A 21,560-nucleotide genomic window follows, 5' to 3' on the forward strand; every position below is an offset into this window, starting at 1 on the left:
CATAACATTATATGAAAAAAAAAAACTGATCAAATCAGGATGATAACCTCATTCAGCTGATGGTGATGATATGGGCTTGTTTTGTTAGTCACAAGAATTGTGCACTTTTCGGACATGAGTTGAATATGAACTTCTCTGCGTATCAAAGCATTCTAGAATCAAATGTGAGTTCATCCATTGAACAGCTGAAACTTGTCCAAACAAAATGGGCAATGAAAATAAATCAAAATCTACAACAAGACACAATGTGTTCCAATGTGTCATAAAACCATTGTACGGAAGTGAATGTTGGCAAATTTCAATCAACCGAAGCAACACTGGGAAGAAGAATAGGCAGAGACGGCCAAAATACCCCATAACAATGGGTTAGGCTATAAAGGCAACAGAAGAATGAGTTTTTGAGTCGCTGCTTTTGTGTTTTAGGTTAGTTTTGCGAAGTTGTGACAAAGGGCAATATGTGTTGTTGTTGTTCTGAGGTTGTACTATCATAGATATTTTTCATCTGTTGGATGAGAGCGTTTATTTTCCATTTTAATTTCTTAAATCTCTTTTTTTCTTTGTTTTACCACAGCAAGCAGAAGTCCTACATTGACCGGTGCTGGAGTGAAGTGCGAGTCGGAGACTTTGTCCGTTTGTCTTGTAATGAAATCATCCCAGCTGACCTGTTGCTGCTGTACTCCTCTGACCCCCGTGGGGTCTGTTACATTGAAACTGCAAACCTGGATGGAGAGACCAACCTGAAACAAAGGCAGGTTGTGTCAGACAGTTCTCTAGAGGTAACAACCTATTTTAACTTAATCTGTTATAGATGACTTTACTTTGAGGGTTGTTGGTGGCAGGTTGGTTTTTAATAGTCCAAAAACTGTTAAAAGGAAATTCTTTCTTAATGAAAGTGTTCAGTGAAGATAATTATTTTGATAAGCTGAAAGTTCTGAGATGGTTTGCTCAGAAAACCGAAAACATAAATTGAATGGCACTTCTGACATCAGGGAACATAAATTAAAGTTGGTAGACATTACAAGATCTTTAATTGTGGTTAAATATCTTGTAATATCTTTAACCATTTTCAGTGGCTTTTATTTGTAGTCAACCTCTCCTCTGGACTAAATACATTATACAACCACCTTTTATTGCAGTTACAGCTGCAAGTCTTAGTTTGTGTCTCTACATCTTTAAATATCCAGGAAATACATTTTTTCTCCTTTGTTTTTTGCAAAATACCTCAATCGCAGTTGGATTGCATATAAAGCATCTATAAAAACACATAGGTATTTCGGTTGGAGTTAGGTTTGGTTGTATGCTTGGGCTTACATGTTTTGCTGGAAGGTGGACTTCTGTCACAGTTTCAAGTCTTGTGCTGCCTTCAGGGTTGTCCTCCATTTTGCTCCATGCATATTTTCCTTAACTCAGTCTAACTTTCTTGACCTTGCTGATGAAAAGCATTCCCATAGCACTGTGTGTCACCACTATGTCACCACTATGCCTCATGAGGATGTCGCATTCAGGGTAATTTGCAGTGTAAATTCCCCACCACACATACCATTATAAGACTAAAAGGTCAGACAAGGAATGCTTGCGGGAGACGGTGTTGGAGGTTTCAGCAGAAATGTGATAGCAGTGTGATTCCTGTTTTTTTTGTTTGTTTTTTGTTTTAATCTTAAGTACAGTTCATTTCTCAGTCATCTTCTGTTGCTGTTAGTTTCTCTACGTGACATGAGGTTTTACATTATTTTTAACACTTGGGGTTTTCCTTCATTTTCACTTTTATCTGCATCACAATAAATGGTATTTTAATTGCAAGCAACACTAATTTATTTGTATTTTTCAGCAACATGCAATTCAAAGTGCTTTGCATAATAACATAAAGCAACAAACAGAAAACATTGCATCGCACTGCCACAATAAAAACATCAAAAAAACAAAGGACTACAGGGTACAATTATTAATGCTCCAGTTGTTGTAAATTGGAGGCAACCCAAAACAAAGGAGTTTTTAGCCATGATTTAAAATAACTTATCATTTCAGAATTTTGCAGTTTTCTGCAAGCTCATTCCAGATTAGTGGAGCATAAAAACTCAATGCTGCTTCTCCATGTTTGGTTCTGAATCTGGGGATGCAGAGTAGATTTGACACATTGATTTGTTCTGTGTATCTAGCCAACGCTTGAATATGTTCATAGTCACCTGGTGACATTGTAATAAAGAGTTGCATATCGTCTACATAATTGTAGTTTTAGCAATTAGCCTCTCTTTTTTTTATAAAAATAATTTGTTGTCGCTTTCATCCCTATCATGCTGAGCCTTTGTGCATAGTTGATATAACTCTGTCACACGTTCTTGTTTTTCCGGAAATTACTATTTCCATTCCTTATATGCAGGTTGATATATTTACAGCACATGAAAAATATCTGCACACAAAGTAAAACAGTAAAACCTGAAATTTTAAAGGGATTTCAGCAAAACAGAATAAAGAAATATATCCAAATATAAATTGCAATGTCTTTAGCAAAGGCATTTTGAATGGGAGTCAGTGTCACTTGAAATCATGTAGAGCCAAAAATTCTGTATTCTAGAGTAAAGCAACAGTTTATGAGAGAGTTTGTGACCCATATGTGGTTGGTTTACAGTAAACATGATGGACTCCTAGATTAGACTACTTTCTATACAAGCTGTTGAATTGTTTTTTTTGCTACTACAGGGTTAAATTTAAAAAAGTAAAACCGAAAGTGAAAATGTGGGACATGTTCTCAGTTTGCAGGATTTTATTGATCTTATATAATATCAGAAACTAACTTTGGGGTTTTATTAACTGTAAGTCAGTCAGCATAATGACATGCAGCAAAGAAGAAACTAGTATTGTTGCAATTATTTGTATTTTCTTAGATGCGCTGATAGTTGTCAGTGCAACTCCATCAGGCACAGAGCTTCATTGCAGACACCATCTAGTGGTCATTGGGGGTGTTGCTCTAAAAGGCTTGCTCTCATCCCACACAGGAAGATTATACACAACCTTCTAACATTGTAAACTTCAATTTGTATTTTTACTAACATTATTTTAGTCGGTAGTAAACATTTGGATTGGGTAAATTTCAAATTCTTACATATCAGGTCTCAGATTGAAACTGCCTCTCAATCACTTAGTGTTTCATTTTCTGCTTCTGCGGGTCAGACATGAACTATAGCAACCTCTGATGTGCTTATCTTATAGGGCTCAGACTTCACACCAGAAAGCTTCCACAGTCGCATCGAGTGTGAGAACCCCAACAATGACCTCAATAGGTTCAAAGGTTACATGTGAGTCTGATTTTTTTACTTTGGAGGATTTGGAAGGCATCTGGCAGATACTGTAAACTTTATCATTGTGTCTATGTGTTTTATTTTGCTTACAGCGAGCAGTCGAGTGAGGCTCGGGTGGGCCTTCACAGCAGCAACCTTCTTCTGAGGAGCTGCACCATCCGCAACACCGAGACGGTGGTCGGCATCGTGGTTTACGCTGGTGAGACCACAGCATCCCTAAAAACAGACCTGCACTTTACAGCACTGCCTCTTTTATTTGTTCCCATTTAGTGACTTTGAAAGACTTTTTTGTGACAGACCAACACAGGTAGTCCAGTATTGACCTAGTGGTACATTAGGTGGTTATTCAACCTAGTGGTTATTCAACCCCCCTGAGTGTGGAGACCTATGTTCTGTTTGTGTTAGGGATATATTTCATTGCAAAAAGAGTGCTTTCTATAGCCATGAATCACAATTAATGTAGTTTTCCCAGCTTCTGACAACATGATTACGTGCTACACTCTACCTGCTCTGTGGACTGTAAAGCATTACTGTTTATTATGAGAAATTCTTGACTAAATACTTATTCCACTATGACTAAAGAGGTTAAACCAAAGAATGGCTCCTGCAACTCTGAATGCAGTGTACAGTCTAAACATGACAGAGGTCACTCAGACATGTCCTCCTCTTTGCTGTAAGCAGGGAGTTGCATTAAGCTCTAAAACTTAACTGTTTTCAGGGCTGATAAACATACCTGAATACAGAAAACCTTGTGTTGCTTGGATTTTCTGTCTCAAGTTATCAGTGTCTTAAATCATCGTGGAAGAATGCAGCTTACTCTTTTCACCAGTGTTGCTCATGGAGGTAAGACATTCCTTTCTTCAGGCCCTGCAAGTCTTTTAAACAGAACTTTTACAGAGCCAGTACAACAAACTGATAGTGCAGATGACCCAGCTGAGCCTAGTTTCCACTGTCAGACAGTATTATTCCTCTGTATTGGTGTATGGTCAACACATTGATTGCATGGTGCCCTGGTCATGTGGTTCTAAAAACCAAGACCACATCATCTACCCACCATTGCTTGGCACCTGGTATCAGGTGAGTGGTTAACTCCAAATATAATGCTGTGCATTATATACAGGCATTTTTACTTTGGTCTCATCTGTCTAAAGGACATTGTTCCATAAGTCTCACGGTTCATTCCAGTGCAGCCAAAGGACTTTTTGTCACTATCCTGATATATTAATTCAAAAATACCCTTGCCTTTCTGCTTAACATTCAGAATTGCAGAGAACCAAATTATCTGCTTTGTCTTTGTATGACTCAGGTCATGAGACCAAGGCCATGATGAACAACAGCGGGCCGAGGTACAAGCGCAGCCAGCTAGAGAAGCGTCTGAACACAGACGTCCTATGGTGTGTTGCCCTCCTCATCGTCATGTGTCTGACTGCAGCAGTAGGTGCGTAGCAACACGCAAAACACAACACACACTGAGAACAGTGGGTTCTGATTTCAGATTAACTGATATTAGTTTCTTCAGCTATTATTCTTTAGTGTGATGAGTAGGCCTGTTGCGATAAACGATAAATCAATTAATCGGACGATAAAAAAACCTATCGAGATCATTTTAATTATCGTCTCTTCCTGCCTTTTTTTCTTTCTGTTGATGACGCTGAATGAAAAAGGCTCAGCTCCGGTGCTCTCCACTGACCCTCCCTTCTTCATTTCCTTAGTCTAATGTCCAGCGCACATTACACGAGTTGTCGGCCCATTTTCAAACCCTGACATTAGCCGACAGAAATCCCAGGTATAACGGTTCGATCGGGTTCGTAGTGCCATATGGTGTCCAGCCACATAGGCACAAAATAACGGCTGCGAGTCCAGTTAACTAATTTTAAAATCAGGCATTAATCAATGCTTTACTAGAATCTACCTGTGATGCATGTGGCTATAGAGTCAGCGTAAAGTCCTGACTGAATGAAAATAATTATAACCTATTTATGTCACGTTAACGAAGAACAGCTGAAAACCTACCGGGTTCATCAACTACGGTAGCAATTTGGCTCCAACTCCTCCCCTTGTCATTTCTATATTCTTTGCACGAAACATTAAATATGTATTAATGTTATTTCCACATATCATCTCCGATGTCCGCTGGACTTCGGGTTGCGCCGTGTCAGCTGTTTGGGATTCCCCTCCGTAATTTCCCCTCAGAAAGCAGGAGGAGAATCTGCGCTCTGATTGGCTACCTGTCACATTCAGCGTTGAGCTCCCAGTCGGGGAAAACCCCTGATTTAGATCGGAGCGGCCACGACAATCTACCGTAACCCACCACACACTGCAGGATGATCGGTTAGATCGGCCAACGATCTAAGATTGTCATAAGGGGAAAATAGCGGCAAAAAATGGTGTAGTGTGAACTATTGCATTAGGTAGTCGGATGTGCCGGTTTTCTCCATTTAAATCTAGAGATTACTGAAGGGCAATACAGACTTCATATCTGCACTCTTTTGGTTGAAAGCAGTATTTATTTCCACTTTGGCTTTATGTTGTTTAGTTTTTATTCAAGTATGTTTTTTGTTAATGGAGACTGAGAATCCATTTTATTTTTGTTTTTGGTTGTTGTGTTTATTTAGTTTATCAGTTCCAGTGTTACGTGTTATTTTGAAAATAAATATCAGGAAATCGCATGTATTATTAGTCATTTCCATTAAATCAGTGTCAAAAGGTCTTGAAACAATATTATCGTTTATCGCAATAATTTCTTTAGACAATTAATCGTCCAGCAAAATTTGTTATTGTGACAGGCCTAGTGACGAGCTGCTCTGGGTTTTCTTTTTGCATTTTCAGGTCATGGCCTCTGGATGAAGAACTTTAGACATTCAGTGTTTCAGGTCGATGGGGAGATCTCTCCAGCCTTGGCTGGGTTCTATGTGTTCTGGACTATGATCATCGTACTCCAGGTGTGCTCAGAATGTTTATTTTAACTATCATTGACCCGTTTCAGGATAATCCAGTGCGCATTAGAACATTTTAAACGGTTCTAATTAAACTTAATGAATGTTATTCTTTTTCAGATCAAAATGTTTTACACATATTTGGCACCAATAAATAAATAAAAACTGCTGCCAGTTTAAGTTTTAAAAGGTCAGACTTTTATTAGAGAAGTTAATAACTGTGTACATGCTGAATATGTCGGGGGGTGTTTTTGATAGACTGCTCTTTATTGCATTGTGCAAGGGAGATAACGATGCGGCTGCTCTGATTGCTATAGGAAATAATCTTCTGAGAACTCTGTCGAAAGGTAACTAGAGGTACAATCTTGGGCCTAAACAAAGGGAGGAGTGTCAAAGCAGTTATTGATCTTCTGACTGAGCAGTGTTTGGTAGCAGAAGGACCATCTCTATTCCCTTGCAGTGTGGCTGACGGTAATGGAAATTGTGATTGTCAAGTGTTAATGATTTGTTTTAACCACCTGGGGAAGGCTTGTGACTGCACAAAACACTCTTTTTAGGTCGTTCTTGGAGAAGAGTAGGTGCTGGCATTGCTTTTACAGGCTCTCTTGGTCCATGTATGGCAAAAAGTGGATTTAGTTTTTTTTTTTTTTTTTTTCCAATGATGGTTGAACAAATTCTGAAGGTAGAGTTGTGAATATGGTACCTTTTTAGAAATTTCATGGTTTCATCATAGCTTTTTGTAGAGGATGTGGTGTTTTTTGGCTTCTTCTGCTTTAGCTCCTGAATCATCTCACACCTGAGATTACATTGAAGAATCCAGGAGTACAGTTACCTCTTCTCAGTCTGAGGAAATAGTTTTTAACTGAACTGGGGACTCGTATTCAACGTGGAAGTAGAATCCCTCCATTTTTCTACGATGGATCTTGGTCTTGGACTTGGATGACTTTTATTCCAATAAACCAAATATATCAATTTCAGTCAACTGTAATTACAATTACATGAACTGTGTTCATTAAAGACTCAAAATTGCTTTGGATAGCCACATAAAGTGAGGTTAGAAAAATCTATTTTCATCATGTTTTTCTGTCCAACAGGTGCTGATTCCCATTTCCCTTTATGTGTCCATTGAGATCGTGAAGCTGGGTCAAATCTACTTTATCCACAATGACTTGGACTTTTACAATGAACAGTTAGACTCCAGAATCCAGTGCCGGGCCCTCAATATTACAGAGGACCTGGGTCAGATCCAGTACTTGTTCTCGGACAAGACGGGAACACTGACGGAAAACAAGATGGTGTTCCGTCGATGCAGCATTTTCGGGGTGGAATATCCTCACGTGGACAACGGTGAGATCTCTGGAATGTCTTTGCCACTTGTTGGTGAAAGATTGTTACTGCAGTGAGAAATGCAGTTGTGCTAGAAAATCTGTCTGTCTTGCTGACCTTTCTTTCTGTGTCTCAGCTCGGAGGCTGGAGGTGTACGAGGCAGAACAGAACGAGGCAGCCGGACACACTGTGACTCTGAAGTCAGCCTGCAGTGGGAAATCTTTGAGCTGCCGCTCCCTGAGCTGCAACCGTAGCTCTCTGTCTCTGCACACGCTCACTGCCGAGTCACCTGAGGAGGAGGACCAGCTGTCCAATCATGCTGCGGCGAGGACCGGTGCCTTCTGCAGCCGCATGGTCAGACTCTTGATCATACCATTCTGAGTTCATGATGTTTCCCATCTCAGATGGGAGGATTTTATCTCTGGGTTCCTGTCATACACTGATTTATTTCACAATGAGATCCTACACACTACCACCCAAATGTTTGGAAGCAAAATTGAATTGCTGTACCAGGAAGGATTAGTTTCACTGTGATGCCTGGAAACAAAATAGACCTAATTAATATATAATTATCCTTAACATGTGCTAGGATTGTTTTTTCTTAACTTTATTTTATGAAAAAGTAAAGTTTATTTGGCTTTAACAGCAGAATGGCTTGTATACAATGATCATTGTGGTTTTCTCTTGCACTTTTGTTGTGACCCTAATAATCTAAACTGTTAAATTAAGGTATTTATTCTATAATTATCAGAAGCATCAAGATGTAAATAAAGGAAAATTGATGAAATTAGTGCAGATCCATGAAAAAAAACAACCACTCAGAATTCTCCATTTACGGTTCTGTAACTGCTTCTTCTTCCTTAATAAGCATTGAACTGCCATGGCTACTTCAATGGTAACCGTCATGGTTACTATGTTGGTAATTATCAATCATGTAGTTATTCATTAAACTGAAAAGTAAGTGAGAAGTATTTCTGGGCTGAAGAATTTAAAGGGCTGTTAAAAAAATATGAACAGGAAATTTCAAAATAAAGCTCACAGGTAGCCTTCAAAAAACAAAGATGAGATGTCCTGGAGGTATGGTGGATTAGTTGATGTTTATTCGTGTTAACATCTGTTTCAGGTGTGTTGTTTTATCAGAATATTGAAATATTACAAAACTTCTGAAATGTCTTTTTCAAGTGTCGTTTTTAAAAAAAATTGTTTTTCTTAATTTCAATTGCAAAGCAATAGATTTGCTACTTGAGTTTTAGGATGACACAAGATGCTAACGCTGAGTTTTTGCTCAGGCGAAAGACGTGCTCCCGGACCCTGAGTTGGTGAGGAAACTGAACAGTCTTTGCTCCTCCACTCTGCGACTCAGAGACAGCTCCACTGAGAGCCTGTCCAGCCTGGAGCTCACCTACATCACCGACTTCTTTCTGGCTCTGGCCATTTGTAACAGCGTGGTGGTGTCTTCACCTAGCCAGCCCCGCCATGTAGTAGTGAGTAGAAACTATCCCGATTAAAGGTTTGGATCTTTTAATAGCAATGATTAAATATTCTGTATTCCTTACAGGTTCCAGAAGCCCAAACACCTCTGAAGTCTCTGGAGGAAATTAAGTTGATGTTTCAACGCCTCAACTTCTATTCATTCTCCACTCCCCAAATCAAAGGCAGCAAGTTATTCAATCGTGGGAAGACTGGCTCCTTCAACTTCAACACCCCTCCCAGCAACAGCATTGATGGGTCTAATCTGGCTCTGGACACCAGCCAAGAAACTTACACACTGAAGAGTAAAGTGGACTTTCCCGATAGGTGGGATGGGGAGGATTCTGCAGCGAGGCGGAGCCTGGAGGATCTGGAGAACTTAAGGGACTTGAAAGAAGACGGTGACGGGGCCAAGCAGAACGTGGACCTTGACAGAGACGTGCAGTCAGACGAGGACAGTGATGATGAGCTGCTGTATGAGGCGGAGAGTCCTGACGAGGCGGCTCTGGTCCACGCAGCCCGGGCGTACCACTGCACCCTGAAGGGCCGCTCGGCCGAGAGCCTGCTAGTGGAACTGCCGGGACTCGGCTCTCTGGTTGTGCAGCTGCTCCACATCCTGCCCTTTGACTCCAACAGGAAAAGGATGTCTGTGGTGGTCCGCCACCCCCTGACAGGACAGGTGGTGGTGTATACCAAGGGAGCAGACTCTGTCATCATGGACTTGGCTGAAAAACGGAGAGGTAGATAAAGATTGAAGAGACTGCTGAGAAAGACTCAGTTTGAGTTATTTTATGAGCCCATCAGGACTGCATGCAAAGTATGTCCAGTACATGGGCATACTTTAAAGCAGACTGACGTTTCTGCTTTTACTCTTTTCACTAATTATCGTAAAACCTGAAGTTTGGGTTTTCATCAGCTGTGAGACATAATTATAATCTAAAACCCCTAGAAAAAAAACATCACACTTATAATCTATATACAAGTTCCACTTTTGGAGCTGAATTCCAGAAACATCAACTTTTCAGCTTCTTCTTCTTCTTTACTGTGTACACTTTTGTTTCCAGGTTCAGAACAGGCTCAGGAGATCTACAAGCACATCAGGCAGCAGACCCAAAAACACCTGGATATGTACGCCAGAGAAGGCCTCCGCACACTCTGCATCGCTACAAAGGTGACGTCCTAATTGAAGGATAACAATTCTGTCTGATATTAGGTCTGTTGGTAAGACGTGATTTTCTTTTATGACGGAAGAGGCTTCTGCTACCCATCCAAACGATGGCCCCTTTGCTAACTTCATCTTGCTTGCATAAACAGGTTCTGGAGGAAGACGAGTATGAGGTTTGGCTTAAGAGACAACTGCTGGCAGAGAGCAGCATCGAGAACCAAGAGGAGCTGATGCTAGACTCGGCTGAGAGGCTGGAGAACGACCTCACTCTTCTGGGTAGGAGGCCTGACATTTTGACCTAATCTGAAGCAAAGCTGCAGAAGAGTGATGAGGGGAAATTTTCTCCTTGGTTATCATTGAGCTTATTAAACCTACTTACTCCATAAAGATTTTGAACATTGATGTTCATATCTTGTAAAAAGTGATTGCTGCAAATAAACAAAGGGCTGCCGGTCTTTACAATTGTCGGGCTGGTATCCATTGTGTCATCTTTCCTCATCAAAAGGTTTACGATATAATGACAAGTTTCGTTTGCGTCTTTGTCTGCTTGTGCAGTTGAATGCGCAGCACCCACCATATGACCGTTTTTACAGTAAAATTAACTGAAAAGGAATATTAAGCTTTTGTCTGGTTTTTGAAAAGCTCATAAGTTGTTTTGATGTCCATCATGGCTGCTTTCTGAAGAACATGACCTTGCGTGCAAAGAGTCAACAGTTTCTGTCTTCTAAACCCGTGTGTGCGTAGGTTGCACGGGGATCGTGGACAGGCTGCAGGAGGATGTCCCGGAGACAATCGAAGCCCTGCAGGAGGCCGGCATCAAAGTGTGGGTTCTCACCGGAGACAAACAGGAGACGGCCGTCAACATCGCCAATGCCTGCAAACTCCTCCGCTCCAACGACCGACTGCTGACCGCTAACTGTGGAAGCAAGGTCTGGGACTAAACATCTGCTGCTTGGAAGCCCATTTCAGGCGTTCAAACATCCACATCACTGTTCTTCTTTTTCCTTCAGGATGCATGTGCAGCCCTGCTTGAGGAGCTTTTAATAGAAGTCCGACGTGAAGAAGACGGGGAGGAGTCTTCCTTCCACAGCACCAGCAGCTTCATCCTGGTCATCGACGGCCGAACACTGGAGTGGGCTCTGCAGGACGAGCTGAAGGCCAGCTTCCTGGAGCTGAGCTGCAAATGTAAGGCGGTCATCTGCTGCCGGTCCACGCCGCTCCAGAAGAGCAAGGTGGTCCAACTGATCCGGGACAAGATCGGTGTCATGACGCTGGCTGTGGGTAAGAACACAGACGGGGCAACAAAATAACTACCAAAACAACATGAGAAAATTCATCTCGAGATGTTTTTGTGTTTTAAGGTGACGGAGCGAATGATGTGAGCATGATTCAGGTAGCGGACGTCGGAATCGGGATATCTGGTCAGGAGGGGATGCAGGTGAGAGAACGACAGGCGTTCAGCTGCTGCAGCTTTAACAGACACACCATGGCAACTCTCCTGAAGAGTCTTGAAGAAAAGAAACGTTTTTCTATCCCTTGGCTTCACTCCACAGGCTGTGATGTCCAGTGACTTCGCCATATCCAGATTCAAACACCTCAAGAAGCTGCTGCTGGTTCACGGCCACTGGTGTTACCACCGCCTTGCAAACATGATCCTGTATTTCATCTACAAAAATGTGGTAAGAGCTGCTCACCAGCTATGTGAAAAACAATGTCCTCTACCTGCTTTCTACCCAATTATGACACTGGCTTTTAAAAACTTATTCTGGAAGGAATTTGTAGATTAGAGTCTAAATGCTGCGTCCCTTTGTTTGTGTGCAGATGTACGTGAATCTGCTGTTCTGGTATCAGTTCTTCTGCGGGTTCTCTGGGAGCGTCATGATCAACTCCTGGGTGCTCATCCTCTTCAATCTGGTCTTCACCTCAGTTCCTCCCCTCATCTACGGCATCCTCGACCGAGACACGCCTGCAGATACTCTGATGAAGCTCCCTGAGCTCTACGGAGCTGAGGGCACCACCAAGGTGAACCCATGCATCTGAGAGACAGAGAGAAAACAGGAACAGGCAGTTTTAAGATTTGATATTTCTCATAAGCCTACGTATTTTCCACTCACTGAAAAACTCAGATTTTAAAAATTTCAACCGACATAAGATGAAGTTTAATCCATCTAATTTAATCCAGACCTGTTTGTTCTTGTGGGAATAAGAATTGTTCATGTCTCTATTGGTAGTTCCCAATTGTTGTTTTTTTTTTTTGTAAAATAAAAGATTTTAAAATGTTTCTACCTTCAATGTGACACATTTCCTATAGAATTAAAATGAATAATAACCAAAAAGGCTACAATAACCTTGTTGCACAGCCTTAAACTAATACTTTGTTGAGGCCCAATTTTTACTCAGTTTTCATATTTAGTCTTGTCAACAGATAAGCAGAAAATCTTTAGATTGCTCTAATTGTGAGGACATTTCTTGTCCAGGGCCATAGTAAAAACCATAGTAAAACTTTAACTTTCTACTGTTGAGGCAATTCTGTTATTGTTGTGGAGGAAAACTAGTGATGCTGAAGAATAAAATTTATCCTCATTTTCAGCTTTCTTGCCAGGTCCTTCTTGAAAAAGAGACTCTAGATTTTAATAAAGTTTGGTTAAATAAAGATTATCATTGGTGAAGCCTGAATGTTTTGGGTCAGATTTGATTGATATTAGGAACCCCACAGCATGATGTTGCCAGCACTATACTTCAGTGTTGGCATGTTCGTCTCCTGATGTGTTTTTGAAACTGCAGTTCATTAGTTATTCCTGGCTGAACCCCCTGCAAGATTTTGGCATATTTTAGTTGTGCTGTGATGCTCTTTTTCCCCCACCCCCAAGAAAAGGCTTGTTGCTACCTTTCTCCTTAGCATTGTCTAGACATGTGTGGAATGTATAAAATTGTTGGACATTCTGAAGCTCCTTCATTGTGGTTGCCAATTTCCTCGTAGGTTTCCAGATCATTTGCAATCTCATCTTTTCATCAGTTTTTTTTTTTTTAAACACTTTAACTTTCGTATTTCAAATGTTCCAATTTGTTCTTCAGCTATTACTGGCTGTCTTCACTTTGCCTGATGTAATGGATTTGACTCGTACCTTTGTATAAATCTTTTTGTTTTGTAAACTTTCATCTTAAAATATAGCTTAACATACAAATAGTCATATGCAAAGAAACTTATACTGGAACTGTTCAACTTTCTATATTGTTAATCAGATTTCCTATAAGTGGTTTTTAAATGGATCTTCAGTTAAATATTTCAATGATTAATTCAGTTATGCAACTAGGATATTGCAGGATTTCCTTCCTCTATTACGTTAGCTTTTCTGAGCTGTACTAGATCTGTGTCACACTAAAAGTGGAAAAGTTTGGTAAGGATTTATCATCCTCTCCTTTAACTTATGCAATAAAACCTGTAATTTTACAGTGGAGAAACATTTTAAAACCACTGTAAATGTGGAGAAAACCATAACTTAATGGATTTATTATCCATTATTGTCACCTTTCCATTTTTGTTCGTTGTAAACTTTCTGTTTCAGTTGAAGTCATGTGACAGTGTTGACCCACTGAAGAATGAACACTAGTGCACGTTGTTTGTTTGATTTATATTGACAACAAAATAGACTAACAGATCAAATTTCCTGCAGATCTACATTCCAGCCACGTTCTGGATCACCATCCTGGATGCCTTTTACCAAAGCGTCGTTTGCTTCTTTGTCCCTTATTTTGTAAGTTTTCTCTCTAAAACCTTTTATTGGTGAGTTCAACTCAGGTTGCTTCTCACACTTAGGATTTTCTGGCATTTTTATTTTTTTCTCCAGGCGCTGGCCGGGTCAGAAGTCGGAACGCTGTCATTCGGCTCGCCGGTCAACACCTCAGCTCTTCTCATCATCCTGCTGCATCAAGTCATTGAGAGCAACACCCTGGTGAGAGGCTCCACGATAAAAACTCCTCTCTGCTCTCCTCAGGGTCTGTGCAGGAATGTCTCTGCAGACTGTGGATTGAACCGTGTCCTCTTTGTGTGTTGCAGACGTGGATTCACATGCTGGTGTTGCTGCTCAGTGCCGTCTTGTATTTTGTCTTCGTGCTGCTCTACAGTGCCTTCTGCGTGGTCTGCAGCCACCCCACCAACCTGTTCAGGGTCGAAACAGTCCAGATGTCCCAGCCTCTCTTCTACATCATCTGTGCTCTCACTACCTTCACCGCTTTGTTACCAAGGTACAAAGGTGGCTTCCAGATGTTTTCAACATCACATCAGGAGCTAATGAGCTACGTGGTTCTACATCACCGTTCACGTTATGAGCCAAAACCGAAGCAGAACTGTGATTAGCAACCTGAGGAGTGACAGAGAGATCAAAGCAGGGTCAACAAAATACATGCAATACTGCTGTTGCACAGAATTGTCTTTTACAGGGGTTTAATGGCTAAAAAGTGTAAGAAAAAAAATGCATTTAACAACTTTACATGTATTAAAGACATGTCCATTGAGCTTTAGTGTAGTATTCCTTGCAGGAGGTTCAGTCAGGATTTCAGCATTATGTGCTAACTGGAACATTTAGGAAAATGACATGCTTGGAGTTAGAAGGCAGGTATAAACATCCCACAGCTTACAGTGAGGGTGATTAAATAAAGATTTTGAACATGCTTTGGGAAATTTAACCGTATTAATCAGGAATAACATTATAACCACCTGCCTAATAAGGTGTCGGTGCACTTTTTTCTCACAAAGCGGCCCTGACCCGTTTCTTAGCAACCCACTGAATGTATGCTCTGGTATCTGGCATCAGGATGTTGGCACAAGATCTATTAGGGTCTGTAGGTTGTGAGACGGTCCCTCTGTGAATCAGAAAAAAACAAACAAAAAAAAATTGCAATGCTTTCCATTTTCTGAATTGCAGTAGCTCTTCTAGAATCAGAATTAGTTTTGTGATTCTAATATATCAAGTAGGAGAATAAAAATTTTAATTTTGCTCTTTAATATATCGTTCCCACTAACAGGGTCTATGATGGAGACAGTATGGGATTTGACTTTAATCTGTAGAGGTAATAATCTTATGCCTGATTGGCGTAAATATGGATTTCATACTAAGGACCTTCTTCTCTTATCCAATCACATAATCTTGAAGATTAGGCCATTTTAAGTGTTGAGACAATAGCGCCACCTAGTGAGTCAAAGTTGTCATTTTATGGGGATTTGAAAATTTGCTTTTATCTTTTTTCTAAGGGAAATAATAAAAAAAAAAAAACTAGGAATTTTTTTTTCCTTTTATTATACTTAGTAATAGATTAAAAAATCAGATTCAACATCAATATTTGATATGGGACATTGATGTGGGAAATCTTTAATTTCCCACATCAGAGCTTGACTTTAAAATTTTACCCATCATCTGTAAAGCATGAAAAGTGTCTATGCAGGGTGCCTTGATCTGGAAAAATCTGGAAAAAAAATATGAAATTTTGATTTGTAATTGGTAGTATGTGTAGAAAGAGTCAGAGAAAATTGATACTGAGCACTGAACCTCTCCGTTCTCCCTTTTCTCTTCTGCAGAATGTTGTTCCGGGCTTTGTTCAACAGCCTTCACTCCTCTGCAGCTCTGAGAGCAGCTCAAAGGGATGAGGAGGCTGCACAGCGGTACCGCCGAAGGATGCAGCGCTGGAACTTAAAGCACACTGGCCCCAGCAACCTGCCGGCATGCGCAGATAATCCCGGACTGGAGCCCAGCGGGGACGAAGTGGTGTCCTGACCCCCTCCTCAGCAGACAGACGCAGAAGCTGACACTCTAACCAACGACTGAGATTTTTGGTGCAATAAAGTGTTAATCTTGGCAAAACTCTACGGCTTCTTACAGCTCAAAGAGGACCGATTCTGCCACGAGCTGTGAAATCCAACCAGCAGCTGAAAACCAGCCTCCGGTTTCAGCCACGAGGAAACTGGAACTGGACAGACTGGGACGCTAGTTGGATCGTGTTTACAGACATTCATCCGTACAATGTAGGAATTGTTACGACTCTTTACCTGCTCGGCTCGGGTAAATGAATTCCTTTTGGAGTCTGCCATTTATTTATTCCTGTAAAAAATTCAAGTTTTATGAGAATCAAGACTCAACTGGACAGACAAGAATCCAGTTGAATGAACACAGTCTGAATTATCTACACTTAATTCAGAAATGAACATTTTCAAAGGCTGACAGCACCGTTCCGGTGTTTATAAGTGCCTCATCACTACTTTATCAAGAAGAATAAAGACAATAATGAATTAAAGTGAATTGTGCAACATTTCAGAGGCTTTTCAGCATCTGAGCTCTTGACATTGTCTCTTCTTATGCCAGATTGAATGCAGTTTTATTTCATGTGATAATTCAGCTTTTGTACTGGACTTTGGTTCACTGATTAGTTTTAAACTGAAATAAAATTTTCACTCACTAAACTGCTCCAGTTGTGTCAATATTTCAACCTATTGTATGTGAAGAGCTTAACCCAAATAAAAAATTATCTTGTTATGGTCTGGCTCTTAAACCATAACAAATGAAAGGGAAGCAATGCATGGAATAACTTAAAAAGGAATTTATTTAACAAAAGTCATAACTGGTTGGGAAAGAAAGGGACAAAGGGAGAGAGTGGCAGGGAGACAGAAAGAAAAGAGCTTCTCAGTCAGAGGAAGTGGTGAGTCTTAAGGTGGATCTGGAGACACTGGCCAGCTGCCTCCACTTCCAATCAGCACCAATTAAAGACATGGATGTTAGAGACCCAGAGGAAAAGGCCTTGGGCCGTAACACCCCCCCTCTTCAAGACAGGGTCCCCACTGGAACCCTGGACAACCTGTGCATTAACATATGGAAATAAAGAAAAACAAAATTAAGTGCACTAATATCTCAGACCAGCTGAAATGAAACAAAACTTAGATTCTCTCCGATCCCATCCATACCCAACAACTGGTACCTTGAAGTGACTATTAGACAGGTAGGAGAGAAGAAAAGAAAAAATGTTACTGTCTTGGTGCTCTTGATAAGGCATCCGCGATGACATTATCAGCACGAACATGATAAGGTTTCAATAGATTAACATGAATTATTCGCTGTTTCTTCCGCCTTTCTGGAGTCGCAATGAGATAGTTTTGATCAGACAGCTGTTTCAAAACTGTGTGCGGACCAGAAAACTTGGCCTGAAATGGTGAAGTCACAACAGGAAGTAAAGCTAGTACTTGGTCACCTGAAAGAAAAACACGACGTTCAGCTTTCTTATCATACAAACGCTTCATTTTTTCCTGTGCAGACGATAGATTCTCTTTTGCCAACTGAGTAGCAGTAAAGAGTCTCTGCTTAAACCCATTAACATAACTCAACAGGTTTTGTGGCGGTGCAGCATCCTGACACTCATCTCTCAAAACTGTTAACGGACCACACACAGTATGACCAAACACCAATTCATTAGGGCTAAAGCCCATACTCTCTTGTGTTACTTCTCTTGCTGCAAGTAACAACCAAGGCAGACCATCCTCCCAATCAGCATCCATCTGAACACAATAAGCCCGGAGCAAAGATTTTAATGTTTGATGAAATCGTTCCAGTGCTCCTTGGCTCTGCGCATGGTATGCTGTAGACTGGTTGTGCTTAATGTGCAGCTGCTTCAAAATCTGTGCAAACAAATGAGAGGAGAAATTAGATCCTTGGTCACTCTGAATGACTTTAGGTATCCCAAAAATGCCAATAAACTGCACAAGAGCCCGCATCACAGACTTTGCAGTAAGTGTGTGCAATGGATATGCTGCTGGATATCTGGTGCTTTGGCACATAACAGTCAACAGGTACTTTGCACCTGAACGTGAAGGGGGAAGAGGACCCACACAATCAATTATTAAGTGCTCAAACGGTTTACCAATAGCTGGAATAGGATGCAGTGGTGCCCGGTTTAGAACTTGATTGGGTTTACCAGTGAGCTGACAGGTGTGACAAGTTTTAATATAAGAAGATACATCTTTTTTCAGTCGTGGCCAAAAAAAATTTCTCAAAATGCGATCGTAGGTTTTCCTAACTCCCATGTGTCCTGATTCATCATGGGACACCTGCAAGACCATGTCACGCCATTTCAAAGGTACCACAACCTGATAAACTGGCTCCCCAATACCATTCTCACCACATGGCATCCACTTCCTTAACAATATCTTGTTTTCAACAAAGTATCCATGAGCATGGCTCTGCATCTCTTCAACAGGTAATGCAGACTGAAATAAATGCTGTATGGTGGGATCGGATCTTTGCTCCTGCACCAAATCATCCTGTGGAATAGACAGAGGAATATTAGACAGACAAGAGGAAATCTGTTCATCTTTTCTGACATCTTCATCCTGATGTATATCACAGGATGCTTTCATTGCCCGTGTCACAGCACATGCTTGAAAAATGTCAGGGTGTGATTTTTCATTTTCATCAGGACCACTGCTGATCAAAGGTACTGAAACAACAACTGGAGACTCTGGTTGATCAGGCCAGACTTTCCCTCCAGCTATATTGTTCCCCAGTATAACTGTAACACCCATCACAGGCAGCGCTGGTCTCACACCCATTCTTACTTCTCCTTCAAACAACTCTGAATGGAGCACAAGTTTATGTACTGGAACACAAAACACAGACATGCCCATACCCAACACAGGTATAGATAATCCAGTGTCAGACTCATCTGAAAAAGGTAAAACGGATGCCAAAATGAATGAATCGTATGCACCAGTATCTCTTAAGATTGTAACTGGCATCTTAACGTCACTCCCAACCAAAGAAACATGTCCCTCCAACAGAAATGGTTTGTAAGAACTCAAGTCAGGTTTCCCAGAAGATGACACTTCAGCCATTTTGTGAGGAACATTCACAGAAACTGATGCAGCAAACGCTGCTGGTTTAACTTGAGTTCCATTTTTATTTCTGGATTTCAGCAAAGCACAGTCTTTTTTCCAATGACCTTTTCTGTGACAATAATTACAAATTTTGTCCAGATCATGGTTACTGCGATCCAAAAAAGAACCTCCAGAATGTGTGCTCTCTGCGTGCTCTCCACTTGCATCTTTATGTGTCAAAACAAAATCATCAGCCAAGACTGCAGCTTCTGACACAGTTTTAACCTTCTGTTCATTAATGTACACTGCAATTTTATGAGAAACAGAGTTTTTAAATTGTTCCAAAACCATTAAATTACAGAGATCACCAAGTGTCTTAACATCAGAGGAAGTGCACCATCGGTTGAAATGAATTTCCAAATCTCTTGCAAACTCCACATAAGTTTTGTCACCTTTTTTCCAGTTTCTAAACTTTTGTCTGTATGCTTCAGGGACTAATTCATATGCTTTCAATATTGCAGCTTTAACCTTGGCATAATCTTGGCCATCATTCAAGCTCAACATAGAAAACGCTTCCTGAGCACGACCAATCAAAACACACTGAAGCAAAATTATGCGGTCTGAATCAGACCAATCTCTTGTGTGTGCAACCCTTTCAAACAAAGTGAAAAAAGTATCAACATCCTTTTCACTGAACTTAGGCACCAAACGCAAGTCATTTAATACATCAGAGGGTTTGCATTTTGAGTCCCCAACACAAGATTCCGCAGACAATTTGCCATCTTTCACCAGATTTAATTTCTCACTTTCCAAATTTATTCTTGCCAATTCAATTTCCTGTCTCATTTTTTCCAAAGCAAGAGCCTTATCCAAATCTGCCTGCTGTCGTAACCTCTCTAAAGCCAACTCCTTTTCTTTCTCCAGTTGCATTCTCAACCTTAACATCTCTTTTTGTTGTTCAAAATCCAAAACGTCAGACTTTACAGCCTGAGCACCCAAATCTTCAGGTCTGGAAGGTGAAGACAAAACACCCATCTCAATTAAATTCTCCCTTAAAATTGCTTTAACATTGTCTTTCAACCTTTTATCACCGACACTTATTTATAGTGTTCAGCAATTTTTACTAGTTGTTCTCTAGAACACTGCTCCAAAAATCCTGCCGATGGAGATTTATTAAAGTCTTCCACAGACATGACTAAAGTCTTAATCACAAAACAGTGTTTCAAACTTTTAATTGCTGACAATCTGTGCAACACAAACCAATCAACCCAAACCTCCCCTCTAACTGCCTATCAGAAACTTTCTAGCTCAACCCTAGTCTTCAGAGATCAGGGACGGTGGGTATTTATGCACTTAATACCAATAGAGTGGAAAAGGCGACCAGAAAATTGGCAACCCCCCCAACACTATGGCCGTGCCCCCGAGACAACTGCTCCAACCATATGATCCCACACTACTGTTTTTGAGCACATGAATCCCAAAGGGGAGACACGCTGAGGCCTACAGGGGAATCAGTTCAGATGAGACATAATGAATTGCACAAATCAGTCAACAATTAAGACTTACCAATGAGCTCATCAAAAGGGACGAAATCAGGCAACTTACACCAAACCAGAGAAGAGAGAGAAAAAAAAAAAATAATTTTCCCAAAACTAAACTCAAGATTTCCACACTAGCTTCCCAGTTAAATTAACAAACAATGTTTACCACTTAACTAACTCAACAAAACTAACATAAATTTGAACGAGCCCCCAATTTGTTATGGTCTGGCTCTTAAACCATAACAAATGAAAGGGAAGCAATGCATGGAATAACTTAAAAAGGAATTTATTTAACAAAAGTCATAACTGGTTGGGAAAGAAAGGGACAAAGGGAGAGAGTGGCAGGGAGACAGAAAGAAAAGAGCTTCTCAGTCAGAGGAAGTGGTGAGTCTTAAGGTGGATCTGGAGACACTGGCCAGCTGCCTCCACTTCCAATCAGCACCAATTAAAGACATGGATGTTAGAGACCCAGAGGAAAAGGCCTTGGGCCGTAACAATCTAAAACCATTTAGGGGAACAATAACTAATCTGCTGTGGTTTATCAGATATATTTATAGTTCTGGTGAGAAGTTTCAGTTCTTTCATCCTGTAAATAACTTTAGACTTGTTACTTTCCAGGATGGACAGATTTTACAATATGCAGCAGCAATTATTTGTAATATCTAGAACTAACAAGCATGATTTTTTTTTTTTTGGAGAATGTTCTCCAATTTGTCCAAGCTTTAATACATACCAAGCTGAGCATCAACCATTCACTAGCGACAGGCTTCAGTCTTCTTGTCAATGTTTGTAGAATTCATTTACACTTGTTTGTTTCCTGGAATAACTTTGACTTTTAAGCATTGTTTTGTAAATTTTCCAAAAGCTTGAGATTTGGGTGAAATTTTTTTATGTATGGCATCATTGTCCTTTTTAGAACACCCAAAAACCATTAAGCTGTTGATTTATTAATATTCTTTCCACCTAGTGCAA

General features: G+C 40.6%; 1 protein-coding gene across 1 annotated transcript in view; it reads left to right on the top strand.

The window, feature by feature from the left end:
- Positions 1 to 16,647, top strand: part of atp10d (ATPase phospholipid transporting 10D) — a 30,053-nt gene extending 13,406 nt beyond the window's left edge. Inside the window, exons 4-23 of the mRNA XM_081602937.1 lie at positions 572 to 776; positions 3,208 to 3,293; positions 3,389 to 3,495; positions 4,603 to 4,734; positions 6,126 to 6,238; positions 7,327 to 7,579; positions 7,695 to 7,912; positions 8,848 to 9,042; positions 9,117 to 9,768; positions 10,093 to 10,199; positions 10,343 to 10,469; positions 10,938 to 11,122; positions 11,204 to 11,474; positions 11,555 to 11,631; positions 11,747 to 11,872; positions 12,015 to 12,215; positions 13,868 to 13,948; positions 14,042 to 14,146; positions 14,251 to 14,438; positions 15,769 to 16,647. Coding sequence (XP_081459063.1) covers positions 572 to 776; positions 3,208 to 3,293; positions 3,389 to 3,495; positions 4,603 to 4,734; positions 6,126 to 6,238; positions 7,327 to 7,579; positions 7,695 to 7,912; positions 8,848 to 9,042; positions 9,117 to 9,768; positions 10,093 to 10,199; positions 10,343 to 10,469; positions 10,938 to 11,122; positions 11,204 to 11,474; positions 11,555 to 11,631; positions 11,747 to 11,872; positions 12,015 to 12,215; positions 13,868 to 13,948; positions 14,042 to 14,146; positions 14,251 to 14,438; positions 15,769 to 15,964 — 3,625 coding nt within the window. The 3' untranslated portion in view covers positions 15,965 to 16,647. The remainder of the gene's footprint in view (positions 1 to 571; positions 777 to 3,207; positions 3,294 to 3,388; positions 3,496 to 4,602; positions 4,735 to 6,125; positions 6,239 to 7,326; positions 7,580 to 7,694; positions 7,913 to 8,847; positions 9,043 to 9,116; positions 9,769 to 10,092; positions 10,200 to 10,342; positions 10,470 to 10,937; positions 11,123 to 11,203; positions 11,475 to 11,554; positions 11,632 to 11,746; positions 11,873 to 12,014; positions 12,216 to 13,867; positions 13,949 to 14,041; positions 14,147 to 14,250; positions 14,439 to 15,768) is intronic.
- The last annotated feature ends 4,913 nt before the right edge of the window (positions 16,648 to 21,560 follow it).

This window comes from Poecilia reticulata, chromosome 22 (genome assembly GCF_904066995.2).
Source record: "Poecilia reticulata chromosome 22, P_reticulata-male-v2, whole genome shotgun sequence".
NCBI classification, from domain to species: Eukaryota; Metazoa; Chordata; class Actinopteri; order Cyprinodontiformes; family Poeciliidae; genus Poecilia; species Poecilia reticulata.